Source organism: Rhinatrema bivittatum, chromosome 3 (assembly GCF_901001135.1).
Source record: "Rhinatrema bivittatum chromosome 3, aRhiBiv1.1, whole genome shotgun sequence".
Classification (NCBI taxonomy): domain Eukaryota; kingdom Metazoa; phylum Chordata; class Amphibia; order Gymnophiona; family Rhinatrematidae; genus Rhinatrema; species Rhinatrema bivittatum.
Genome location: NC_042617.1, coordinates 508,172,215 through 508,185,532, shown reverse-complemented (window position 1 = coordinate 508,185,532; position 13,318 = coordinate 508,172,215). Strand labels below are relative to the sequence as shown.

The following is a 13,318-nucleotide window of genomic DNA, read 5'->3' as shown; positions in this document are numbered from 1 at the left end:
TTTTATATACCGTTGATTAGACAAAAGTCCATCTCTACGGTTCACATTCTATACATCAATTAACTTAGAAAGAAGGAAAAAAATTACAATTTCTCATAAATATAAAATTCACTAAAAGACAGTAATTATTTAATTAAAACTTCTAAAATTGCCATCTAAATACGATACCTTCATCATCATCATTGGGGTCCTGAATCAATGTTCTCTTGGCTCTGAAGAGAGGTTGGCAGGGATCCCCTCAGACCCCCCATCTGGACCCTTCAGAACACTTGTCTCCACAGGAAGACCTTTCTTACTGTAGATTTCTGGACAAGCTGGGATAAACACTCGAGTTCATGTGCATGGGGAAAATGATCCTCGCACAATCATCTTTGGCCTCGTTGGCAGAGCTAGCAGCAATCCTGATCCATAGTATCCTGCAAGAATTATAAATCAAAATATGAGAATATCCTGTTTCCTTTGCCCTAGTAGCAAGGAAACTAGACCTTGAGTATAGAGTACAAAAATCTTAGGGCTTTGACATAATACAATTACCCCATCAATCATTTATGGTGGAATTTGCTGTTAAAGAGGAAAGAAAGCAAGAATAAACACCAGTACACTGCCAGGGAAGGATCTCAGGCTACTGGACAACTTCAGCAAAAAGTTTTCCAAAGCTGTATGCATAATGCATGAATTACCGCTCACCAGTTCTACATGGTTCAGTACTGACACAAGCGTATACAAAAACTTAAACCTTTTCTTCCACTCGGTAAAAGCAGAATTGCATACCCTCAGTCGCTCTTAGATGTAGAAAAGTATATATGCCGTCTTCTTCAATGCATCTATGAAGAGTTTGATATCACAGCTTGAGTGCATTCATTGGGACATGCAGTGTGGCTTGGGTAAAAGCCAATAGCCTATGCGATGATCTCCACAGAAAATGGTCTCTTGGTGCTGTAGCCTCTGGTGGACCAATTTCAAAATAGGACTAGAAGATAAGAAAATGTTTTTACAAAAAATGCAAAAACATTACATTGATTCTAGTTTCTTTCTGCTAAATTTTACTGTTCAGAAAAAATACTAAATGATCCACCAGTGTATATAAAACAAACAATCAAAATGGCTGGTGTATAACGTTAATATCAAAGACTGCTAACATTTATTAATAATGAATTCAAAGGAAAAAAAGACTTCAGCACTGGTATTATTTCTGAATGTTTTATCAGATTTAGAACCAGTCGGTGCAATCATGGGTCTTTTGAAAAACCTCTTCTAATATTTTATTGAAAAATCTTTTTAATTTTTAAATGTTTTCTTTAAAAAAAAAAAAAAAAAAAAAAAAAGACGTGCTAATCAGCTACTATATGTCTTGTTAATACCAAGGCTTCAGTGCCTCATTGACAAAGTTGAATGGCTGATTCAGAAGAATGCTTTTTTAAGCAACATTGTAACAATCGAATCAGGTTGTTTATACGAAGCCAAGGCAATATTGTTGCAAGTTATCACAGTCTATGGAAATTATCAATAAAGCCCAATAACCAGTGGTGTTCTTATCGACAACTTATATAGGCGTTGTTACTTATTGTTGAAGCAGGTTTTTTTCTTCTTTAAGACATATAGTAGCTGTTTAGCACATGTTGTTTGTTTTTTTTTAAAGAAAACATTTAAAAATTAAAAAGAGATTTTTCAATAAAATATTAGAAGAGGTTTTTCAAAAGACCCATGATTGCACCGACTGGTTCTAAATATGATAAAACATTCAGAAATAATACCAGTGCTGAGGTCTCTTTTTCCTTCAAATTCATTATTAATAAATGTTAGCAGTCTTTGATACGAAATTTTACTGTACCTATTTTCTGCCTCTATCTGTCCCATGATTCTTACACAGTCTTGTGCATAACGAAAAATGCTGTCACATTCTCCTGAGAGGTAGCTGCATTTTTAATAGCTGACTTTCTATAGCAGGGATGGCCAGCTCCTGTCCTGAAGAGCCACAAACAAGTCAGGTTTCAAGATATCCACAATGAAAATGCATGAGAGAGGATTGTATGCAAATCTATCTCATACTTATTCTTGTGGATCCTGAAAACATGACCTGTTTGTGGCTCTTGAGGTCTGGGGTTGGCCACCCCTGTTCTATAGCATGTAAATTTTCAAACATCTATTCCTGACCCTTCATATCAAAGCTTTATTAATGATGTGATTTCTGCACTCAGCATCATGAATTTTTTAAAATATATTTTGTATTTATGTTTTTCTCAGAGGACAAGCAGGCTACACAGTCCTCATAGGTAGGTGATGTCATCTCTTGGATCCCAGGTCGGTGCGATGACTTCAGAGCTTCTAGATCAGAGCTTTCCAAACTGTGTGTTGCAACACGTTAGTGTGTCGCCTGCAGTGTGAAGGTGTTGCCCGGTCCACATAGCAGCAGGTCCGGTGGAAACAGGACCACGGCCCGAAGAAAAGGGTCACCTTCACTCCTCCTCCTTCCTGCCTGCGCAGCCCCGGAAGAAAAACGTTGCCAGAGCCGCGTGGGCAGGAAGGAGGAGGAGCATCTACCGTGTACAGAAGAAGAGCAGCGTTAATGGGCCACCGCATATCCCACGTCGCGATGGCCCGAGAAGAGGAGGAAACCTGGTAGTAGGGCTGCTGGGAGAATGAGAACCTGATTGTGTGTTTGAGGGAAGAAGACAGATGGAGAGAAAAGAAATAGAAAAAAAAAGACCCTGTAAAAGGAATTGGCAAAAAAACAAAGGGAAGGTGAAAAAAAAAAAGTCTGTGACCAACCGATTAGAAAACTAAGATCAGACAGCAAAGGTAAAAAAAAAATTACTTTTTAGTGATTGGCATATGTTATCTTTGGGAATGTGCAAGAGTAGCACTTCCTCCATGCCGATCTCGCAATGTACGAGATTGGCATGGAGGAAGTGGAAGCCCACAAATATTTAATGCCACGGGGCCTGCACAGAGGAGGCAGCAGAACGGGCTTCAGTGCCAGCAGCAATCAGCACCTCCCCAAATATCCACATGGCAGCAGTGACAGCAGTAGCAGAGGAATGAGAGGCTCTGAGGTTGCTGGCAAAAGAAAGAGAGGGGGATCTGCCTTCAGTGTATGCAAGTGTATGAATAGGAGTCTGCCTGGGGGTGTATATGTGTGAATGTATGGGTGCCTGCTGTATCTGTGTATGAGAACGAATGGGTGTCTTCCTGGGGTCTATCTATGTGAGACTAGGTGCCTGCCTGTGTGTGAGAATAACTTGGTGCCTGCCTGGGGGTCTGTGTGTCTGTGTGTGTGTGAGAATGAATATGTGCATGCCTGGGGGGTGGGGAGGGAGCGGTGTGAGAATGAATGGGGAGCTGCCTGGGGGTCAGTGTGGATGTAACATTATGTAATCCACAAAATGTATGTATATATTTAAGGAAACATACATAAATTATCGAAATACATTTTGTTTGTTTAACCTTTAACCTCTGGTTTGCTAGTAGACTGAATTACTGTGTCGTGAAACTGTTGTCTAAAAAGCATGTCACCAACATGAAAAGTTTGGAAAGCTCTATTCTAGATCTTTCAGCATGCTCTAGTGAGCATATGCAGGTTGTCTCACATCATGGCCGCCTTATGGGGCTCCATCAGTTTCACTTTTTCTTCAAAACAATGTTATAAATAGAGGATTAGTTCCAGCATCAACACCAAATATCTTTATTGACACCAAAACAACCTGTAATTTAATAATATACAGTACAGCACTATAAAAAGCATAGACAAATTTTAGAGCATTACATTTTTTTTTGTCTGAAGAGGACTATGCCAAGGCAAGCCTATAAGACATTGTTTGAGGAAGTTCTCAATGCTCTTTCTGCTATCACCTCACTGGGTGCCTCAATCAGCTCATTAGTATTGGGGATGCTCTTAAGGTGGCCAAACAGGTGGATAAAGCAACAGTAAAAACCAGATAGATGCTTGGCTGCATAGGCAGAGGAAGGCTAGCAGATAAAGGGAGATGATATTGCCCCTGTATAGGTCCCTGGTGAGATCTCATTTGGAATACTGTGTACAGTTCTGGAGACCCCCACCTTCAAAAAGATATAAACCAGTTGGAGTCTATCCTGGGGGTGGCTACTGAAATGATCAGTGGTTCTAAAGCTGTGGAGATAGACTTAAAGATCGAATCATGTATACCCTAGGGGAAAGGAGAGAGAGGGGAGATATGATAGCGACATATAAATATCTCCAAGGTTTCCATGCACAGGAGGCAGGCCTTTTTCATAGAAACATAGAAACATGTTGGCAGAAAAAGACCATATGGCCCATCCAATTTATCTAGTTCTTACAATTCCCATCACTCCCTTTCAGTGGAAAGGAGGTTCTAGAACAAGGGGGTCATAGGATGAGGGTGAAAGGGGATAGACTCCAGTGGAGGTGGTGGAGATAAAACAGTATTTGAATTTAGTAAAAGCATGGAATAAACACAGGGCATCTCCAAAGAAGTGATGGGAATTGTAAAGCTAAATTAGGCAGATGGGCAGACTAGATAGGCTGTACAATCTTTTACTGTTATCACGTTTCCATGTAACATGCACCTGCTGGGAGATAGCCATTTTTGCCTCAGAACAAACTTGTAAAGATTGGATAATGGGCATCAGTTTTAAAGCACTGTACCTTTAGATCACTATAACTCAAAACACTTTAAGTAGAGGACTACCTATACATAACTTTAATAATCATAATGATTTGTCTTATAAATAGGGATCTTCAACTTACATTCAGCTCGATACAGTAAAGTTCAGTTGAAGATTTCTCGTCTGTAACGAGCTCGCTGCGCACAATTCGGACGCGTAAGGCAAACCAGCGATACAGTCTCCAGTTTCGCGCGTCCATAGCGCTTCTTAAAACAGACGCGTAACCCTTCCCGCACCCGGCATGTAAATGAACGAATTAGCTGTATAATGAAGGAATTAGCTATTCCCCTCCGATACCGTAACGGGCACTCAGGTTCTCTCATTAGTAACGCACTGTTTTGCCGCGGCCGTAACGTGTTAGTTTACCGCCTCCCCCTAGTAGGAGTTAGGACTGTGAGTCTAGTAACAAATCCATCGACACCGCTTAAGACACTCAAAAACAATAAAACACAATTTAAAAAAAAAAGCGATACAGAGATGATCGAGAAAATGTAATGATGTGGGACACATAAAACCTGTCAGAAGAAAAATAAAAATTTTTAAATACCTGTCGGAGGGCCGCGTGGGTACAGGCGGCGGCGGCGGGAGCCGGGTGGTCGCGTGTTAAATCTAGGCCGCGGGCGGGTGGGCGCCTGTTCCAGGCGGTGGCAGCGGCGGCGGGGGGACACGCGTTAGTTCGAGATGGCCGGCGGGTGGTCGCGTGTTAAATCTAGGCCGGGTCCGCACAGGCGCGCATTCATTCAGTGCCGGTGGGGGCTGCCAGAGGCAGCCCCCACGTCACGGCATGTGACTGCCTTGAGCGCCGAATCGCAGGGGTCGCACAGGCGCGCATTCATTCATTCACTGCCAGTGGGGGCTGCCGAGGCAGCCCCCACCGGCAGTGAATGAATTCATCCAGGCGGAGGAGCCGGCTGCTTTCGCCACCGGCTCCTCCGCCTGGATGAATGAATGCGCGCCTGTGCGACCCCTGCGATTCGGCGCTCAAGGCAGTCACATGCCGTGACGTCACGCCATGAGCGCCGAATCGCAGGGGTCGCACAGGCGCACATTCATTCAGTGCCGGTGGGGGCTGCCGGAGGCAGCCCCCACCGGCACTGAATGAATGCGCGCCTGTGCGGACCCGGCCTAGATTTAACACGCGACCACCCGCCGCCCGCCGGCCATCTCGAACTAACGCGTGTCCCCCCGCCGCCGCCTGGAACAGGCGCCCACCCGCCCGCGGCCTAGATTTAACACGCGACCACCCGGCTCCCGCCGCTGCCGGCCGCCTGGACCCACGCGGCCGTCTGAAACTAACGCGCGTCCACCCGCCCCCCACCGCCCGGAACAGGCGCCCACCCGCCCGCGGCCTAGATTTAACACGCGACCACCGGCCCCCCCGGATCCCGCCGGCCGCCTGGACCCACGCGGCCCTCCGAGAGGTATTTAAAAATTTTGATTTTTACACTTCCTGGTGCCTGTCATTTCAAATGTCATTTGAAATGACAGGTACCAGCGCACCCAGGTTACTGTATAGGCGCTGTATTAAGCGCCTATACAGTAAAATGGGTTACGCGGGCATAACCCTTCCCTACCGCTTTAAAGCCGCGGCATGCATTTGCATGCGATTAGAGGAGAGTATCGGGGAGTTAGTGAAGAGAACTGTGCGTGCGGGGAGGAAGGGTGCGCCTGACACTACCTCACTGTTTCTACCTCGACCTTACTGTATCGACCTGATTGAATTTTTTTAGGTCCTTTTGATGAAGGAAACCTCTCTAATTATTTTTCATGACCTCATAAAATTACAGTTAACAAAGATGGCTTCTTACTAAGACATCAGAAATTCTTCTTCAGAACATGCACGAACTATAAGGAAGGAACCAAAGTTGTGGAATGTTGAGAGAAAGAGGCAGTAAACTAGATTTGTACATTGCACGCACAACTTTTGCCACAATTTTGGAGGCGTAAGGCATAGTGATAGGATGCTCACATTCTAAACACAAAGTAATTTAGGATTATTTTAATGCATGTGTACTTAGAAAGGAAATTTTATGCTCATGCAAGACAGGAATTGTGGCTTGTTTGTAGGTTGGCTATGCTGCTGAAGAAAATGTGTTTATCTGTTAAATACTGAAATCAGATGGCAAATGACCATTATTAGAGCAAGGTCCCCAGTGGATAGAATAAAAAGTAATCAACTACCGGTAGTTGCCACTTTCTACATGCCCCGAGTTTCTTCCCACTCCTCCCTTCATAATGCAATCTACAATCTTCTATTGTCTAGCTCAGTGATGGCCAACCTTTTGAGCTCAGTGTGTCAAAATTCATAAAAAAACCGAGCATAACTCGGGTGGTGTGTCACTTCTAGAAAAATCCATAATTGTGATATTTGTAGCTCTAATTAATAACAAAGTTATAATTTTAATATATGTACTGTATTTACTAATAAAGCAAAAACAAATAATTCTTTACCTTACCTGCTTAGTGACTTTTTTGTTGCTGAATTTCATCGGCTAAATCTTCAATTAAAACACTCTCTCCCCCTCCACCCACCCCCCTCCCACAAAAACTCTTACTCCCCTGGATTTTCTCATACATACTCATGCTCTCACACTCACTGGCTCCCTCACATACACACAAACCCACACACCCAGGCAAGCTCCCATTCATTTTCACATCACTCCCGCTCCATCCTCCAGGCAGGCACCAATTCATTCTCACACACACAGACCCCCAGGCAGACACCCATGCATTCACACACATACACCCCCAGGCAGAGTCCCATTCATACACATGCACACACTAAAGGCAGATCCCCCTCTCTTTTGCCAGCAACCTCGGAGCCTCTCTCATTCCTCTGCTGCCACTGTCACTGCTGCCACATGACTATTGGGGATGTTGCTATTCTTGCATATTCCCAAAGATTACATGTGCCAATCACTAAAAAGAATTTTTTTTTTTTTTACTTTGCTGTCTGATCTTAAGTTTTCTAATTGGTTAGTCACAGGCTTTTTTTTTCCACCTTCCCTTTCTTTCTTTCTTTTTTTTTTTTTTTTGCCAATTCCTTTTATATTGTCTTTTTTTCTGTTTCTTTTCTCTCCATCTTCTTCCCTCAAACACACAGTCAGGTTCTCATTCTCACAGGCTCTCACTGTCACATGCTCTCTCTCATACAATCATTCATACACACAGGCTCTCACTGGCACATGCTCTCTCTCATACAATCATTCATGCACACAGGTTCTCACTGGCACATGCTCTCTCTCATACAATCATTCATGCACACAGGCTCTCACTGGCACATGCTCTCTCACATACAATCATTCATACACACAGGCTCTCACTGGCACATGCTCTCTCTCATACAATCATTCATGCACACAGGCTCTCACTGTTACATACTCTCTCTCATACAATCATTCATACACACAGGCTCTCACTGGCACATGCTCTCATACAATCATTCATGCACACAGGCTCTCACTGGCACATGCTCTCTCTCATACAATCATTCATGCACACAGGCTCTCACTGGCACATGCTCTCTCTCATACAATCATTCATGCACACAGGCTCTCACTGGCACATGCTCTCTCTCATACAATCATTCATACACACAGGCTCTCACTGGCACATGCTGTCTGACTCACTCCCACATGCTGTCTTGCTCAAGCACATGCAGTCTCTGCAAACATTCAGGTCCTCACACACAATCTCTCAACTCATCTCATACACGCACACACGCACGCACACACCCTCTACAGACCCTCAGCCTCTCTCTTACCTCTGGGCCTCCTCTTCGCGTGTCGCCGCAGGATGGGCTCTGCAGCGGCCCTGCTACCGGGCCTCTTCCTCTTCTCGGGCCGCTGCGGCTCTGCTACTGGGCCTCTTCCTCTTCTCGCTGCGACTTGGGATTCGCAGCGGCCCGTAAGCGCAAGCGATGCTCCTCTTCTGCACGCACTGATGCTTCTCCTCCTTCCTGCCCACGCGGCTCCGGCAACGTTTACTTCCGGGGCTGCACAGGCAGGAAGGAGGAGGAGCATCAGCGCGTTCAAACACGATCTTTTTATTTGGGCTGTGGTGACGTGAGCCTCACCACAGCCCTGCCTGTCGCTGCGCCCGGGGGCATTGGGGAAATACTGAAAAACTAATTTTAAAGGGTTGGCGCAGCCGATAAAAAAAAATAAATTTGATAGTCCCAAAACGCTACGCGTGTCAGCAAAAACGGCTCGGCGTGTCACCTCTGACACGTGTGTCATAGGTTAGCCATCACTGGTCTAGCTCTTCTGACTCCATGTAATTATTGATTATCAATTTATATTTATATCTTTATTTCTTGTGTTACCTTATTCTTATTTTACACACATTATCTACATAGTTCAACTCCTGTTAAACAACCTGCCCTGTGTTATATATTGATGTTAACAGTTCTTTGTAAAGCATATATGCTGCATTTCCTGTTCTCTGTAAACCGATGTGATGTTCCCAACGAATGTCGGTCTAAAAAAAACTTTAAATAAATTTAATACATACATCAAATTTATAAAGAGGACAGTGATCTGCTCTGTCTCACAGAGATATGAAAAGAAATAATGGGCTTAAATTTTAGCAGGAAAGACTGAGATTAGACATGAAAAAGAATTCCCTAACTGTGAAGATAGTGGAGCACTTGATTATAGTTAGCTAGTGGGAACAGTGGAATTGTCATTGTTGGAAGTTTTTATAAATAGGTTAGAAAGTCATCTGTCTGTATAGTTTATGCTATCAAGAGGCAGGGATACGCACCAGATGACCACCTTAAGGTCAGCTTCAGGTCTGTAATTGATAGTAATTAATTCCAGTGCCAGAAAAAATTGTCACACCAATCATGAAAAGCAACATTTTTTCAGTGGAAAGGAAGCTCTAAACCTATGGTCCCCAAACCTGTCTGGGGGGACCTCCCTGCCAGTCTGATTTCAGCATATCCACAATGAATATGCATGATATAAATGTGCATTTAATGGAGGCACTACATGCAAATCTCTCAAGCAAAATTGTGGATAACCTGAAAACCTGACTTGCTGGGGATCTCCCAGGACAGGTTTGGAGACCTCTGCTCTAAAACAAGAGGTAATGGTATGAACTCCATAAAAGGAGAGCAGGGCACATGGAAATTGTGGTGTATTCCTGGGATGGCCTTTCAGAATATGTAGTGGAGGCAAAAGTAGTAACAGAATTCAAAAACGCATGGGATATGAACAGAGGATTCCTAATTATGAGGTGAAAGGAAAACCAGAGATGAACAGGGGTCTATGTCATCACAAAAGGAAGTAAACTGGGCAGAGTAGAAGGGCCTTATCTGTCATATTCTTTTTTTTTTTCTATAATGTATAGCCTATAAAAACCATGTGAGCAGAGTTGGCTATTAATGCAGTTGTTCTCATTACATACATTTGAAAATGAACCTTGCATTAAAGCAATAATAATTAATGTTCTTCTGGTTTTTTTCATGTCTGAGGATGATTTTTTTTTTTTTTAAAGCCCCTGTAAATTGTGATGATGGTGCTGTACTTTCCCTGATCAGAAACTCAGATGGGACGATGTTTTCCAAAACAGGGAATGTGGCTTTAAAAATGCTGAAAGAGTAAAAAGAAAATGTACTTGACAAAAAAACAGGATGATACTTTTGAAATCTAGGTAGCACTGCTGCTATAGTCAGAAAATGTGATCAAAATGGCAAAAGGGATGGTTCGTCAGTGGGAATTAGATGTTTTGTGAAGAACCAAGACCCTATTTATTTTTTCTTGTTCAGACTTATCTTAAATTTCACCTTCCCCCCCCTCCCCCTTTCTTATTTCCTTTCATAATTAGGTTGTCCGCACTGAAAAGAACAGTTTGAATAACCGCTTCCTGCCCTGGGCTGAGATTGAAACAGAAGCCATTCTTTCCATAGACGACGATGCCCACCTGCGCCATGATGAGATCATGTTTGGTTTCCGGTGAGTGGCTTGCTGCTTTGTATACGAGTAGTACGGTTAGAGTTGATTTTATAAGGCCAGTATCCCTGTCGTAAACTTAGATCCAAACTGAAAAAGGAGGAGATGAAATAAGGACACAAGAAAAAGGAATATGGAGCTGTTGCAAAAAAAAAAAAAAAAAAAAGGCATAGAGAAACGGAAAAGAAAAATACTCTGAGCGTATAAAGGCAGAAGTTGAAAACTTAAGGAAGAAAAGAAACAAAACTGATCACAAAATAGATACAATGAGTGGTTTGTGTTTGACATAATGTCTAGTCATGTCCTCAGGCTACAGATACTATAATGGCATTGTTCCTTGACTTCTTTCTCACTTTATATTGTACCCTGAGATTTGGTAGTTCCATATATTGGGTGCTATGAAAGGCACTGAATAAATGCAACTTTAAGGAGAAAAAAAAACAATCTCCCTTATTAATGCCAAGAAAAATGTCCCATTAAAAGTTTATTTCCTGTAGCTTATGCACAGCTAGAAGTAAAGTGACACAATAAACTATAATGAAAAGAAACACTCAGACCCTAGGCTAGAGGAGATTTGCTGCAAGATAAGTGAGTTTATTTCTTTAATGAGAATGCATTCAGTAAAATAGGAACTCTGTTTGAAAATAGTGTTTTAAAAAAGAAAAAGTGCCGGGAGGCTGACAGCCTGAATAATTAATGTTTTCATTACCAAGTTGTGTTGAATTTTCATTAATTTAATTACCAGTGTCTACAATGAAGCAGCCTTGTTTTTAACGACATGGTAAATTTTAATTAATGCCCAAGGGGATACCGCACTTTCTTCTTGAGTGAGTCTAACACTGTATTACCCCATAGCAATCTGCTGTGAAACTTGCCACAAGACGACAATATGGAGCATATTGACAGTAAACTGTGACAAGTTAAGTGCAATAGCAACTTTGCAGCAGATTGTTTGGAGACGTGTTAAGGAAGAACTATAGTCAGTTGTAAGAGAAATCATATAAATCCAGAAATGTTAATAACTGACTAATTGAACAATTGAAGGTATCGTTGCTCATCTCTAGGGACCTTTGTTTTCAATTGTATTTTATTTTTCCTGGAAATCAATGTTATAACAAAAAAAAATCAGTGGGAAAAATTACTTTTCTACTGATTATTCTCCTGTGTGTGTGACATTTTTCCACAGATTTTTTTTTATAACATAGATAATCCAAGGAAAAATAAAATACAAACTGAAAACGAAAATCCCTACATCATCTCTCATATAACAAGGGTAAAGCATGCAGGTGATACGAATTATTAATAAACCTATAGGCAGTGATAAGTCATTGTTAATCACTGATGCATTCATAGAAGTGGAAGTGCTCAACTTGTCCTATACCAGATTGGTACAAATCAGATATCATCACGCTCAGACGTAATCGCATGAATTTAGAAAGTCAGTATAACCCTAGTGCTTACAGTATAGAGCTGTGAAAATGGGAGACTAAAGTGCCACAGCTCCTTATGCAAGCTTCTGCTGGTTACTTAGCCTCCCTATGCTTAAACTTGGGTTATTAATCTTTTTTGGCTAAAGGAACTCTGCGGGAATCTGTTTATGGTATACAGTGCTATGTATTTTAAAAGTACAGTACAAATAAGTTCAAATTAATAAAAGAGCAGCAAATATTCTGAAATTTTTACATGAAGGTTTAAAGGTAAAAGTTTAAAGGTAGATTTATAATATAGAAGTTTTAAGCATCAGGGTGGAGTCCATAAATCATTTATCTCCAATGAATATAACTAGGTCTTTCAAGGAAGAAGTATATTTAGAACTTGGGATAGAAGAACCTGTTTTGATATGGAACCAAAGATGTAGTTCTGGATGTACTGATCGTGGTTTTCTAGTGAACAGTTATCTTCTGTTCCATCACTTTTAGTAACTTGGATGGAAAGTGGCTTCTGTTATATCTCTGTCAGCTTGTACCATTTAGGCTACAATGCCACCTGCTGGCTTTGCCAACTAATAACAGTTTCCTCAGGAAGAGTTCATTTGATGCTGCCTCCCTCTTGGGATCCCTTCTGCTGCTGCTCCTAATCCATTCTTTGCATTGGTGTGCTGACATTCAGAAGCCGAATCCTCATGCAGCAGCCCTTGCTTAAATGTGGGCAAGCAATTGGGTCTCCATGGAACAAGTGAGGCCTGTCTGAAGAGCTGTGGTAATCACACAGCAAGTCTGTTTGAGAGCGAGGACTGCATGGGAGCTTGAAGGGGTATGCAGGACTGTAGTCCTGTGCTCAAAGTCTGGCCACACCCCTTTCATATGTAGGTCTCCCAAGATGGTTGGCCTGAGTGGGAATGCAAAGAGCCTGCTGTCTGAGTCTCTGGCCTGAAATAATATGCAGTGGCTGGCTGGGTCATTCTGAGTCAGTCTTCTGAGGAAGTGAAGGTATCTGCTAGAATACAGGAACAATGTTCCTGTATCAGTAGCAGAGGTTTTCAGGTATCGAAATTTACTGGTGCTGAGGAAATTGGGGGATTTTGTTCAATGTCAGAGACTGAACAAATTTATATGAGAGAAGGTTTTTTGTATGAAATATGTCTTCTATCATTGAGTTGGGATGGAGGGGTAGCCTAGTGGTAGAGCAATAGCCTGTGAAACAGAAGCCAAGCTTCCAATCCTACTGCCGCTCCTTGTGACCTTGGACAAGTCACTTCAACC

At 42.4% G+C, this 13,318-nt stretch overlaps 1 protein-coding gene across 1 annotated transcript in view; it reads left to right on the top strand.

Moving 5' to 3' along the window:
• The window catches only part of EXTL3 (exostosin like glycosyltransferase 3), a 270,114-nt gene that overhangs the window by 171,114 nt on the left and 85,682 nt on the right, over positions 1–13,318 (top strand). Inside the window, exon 3 of the mRNA XM_029596169.1 lies at positions 10,492–10,619. Coding sequence (XP_029452029.1) covers positions 10,492–10,619 — 128 coding nt within the window. The remainder of the gene's footprint in view (positions 1–10,491; positions 10,620–13,318) is intronic.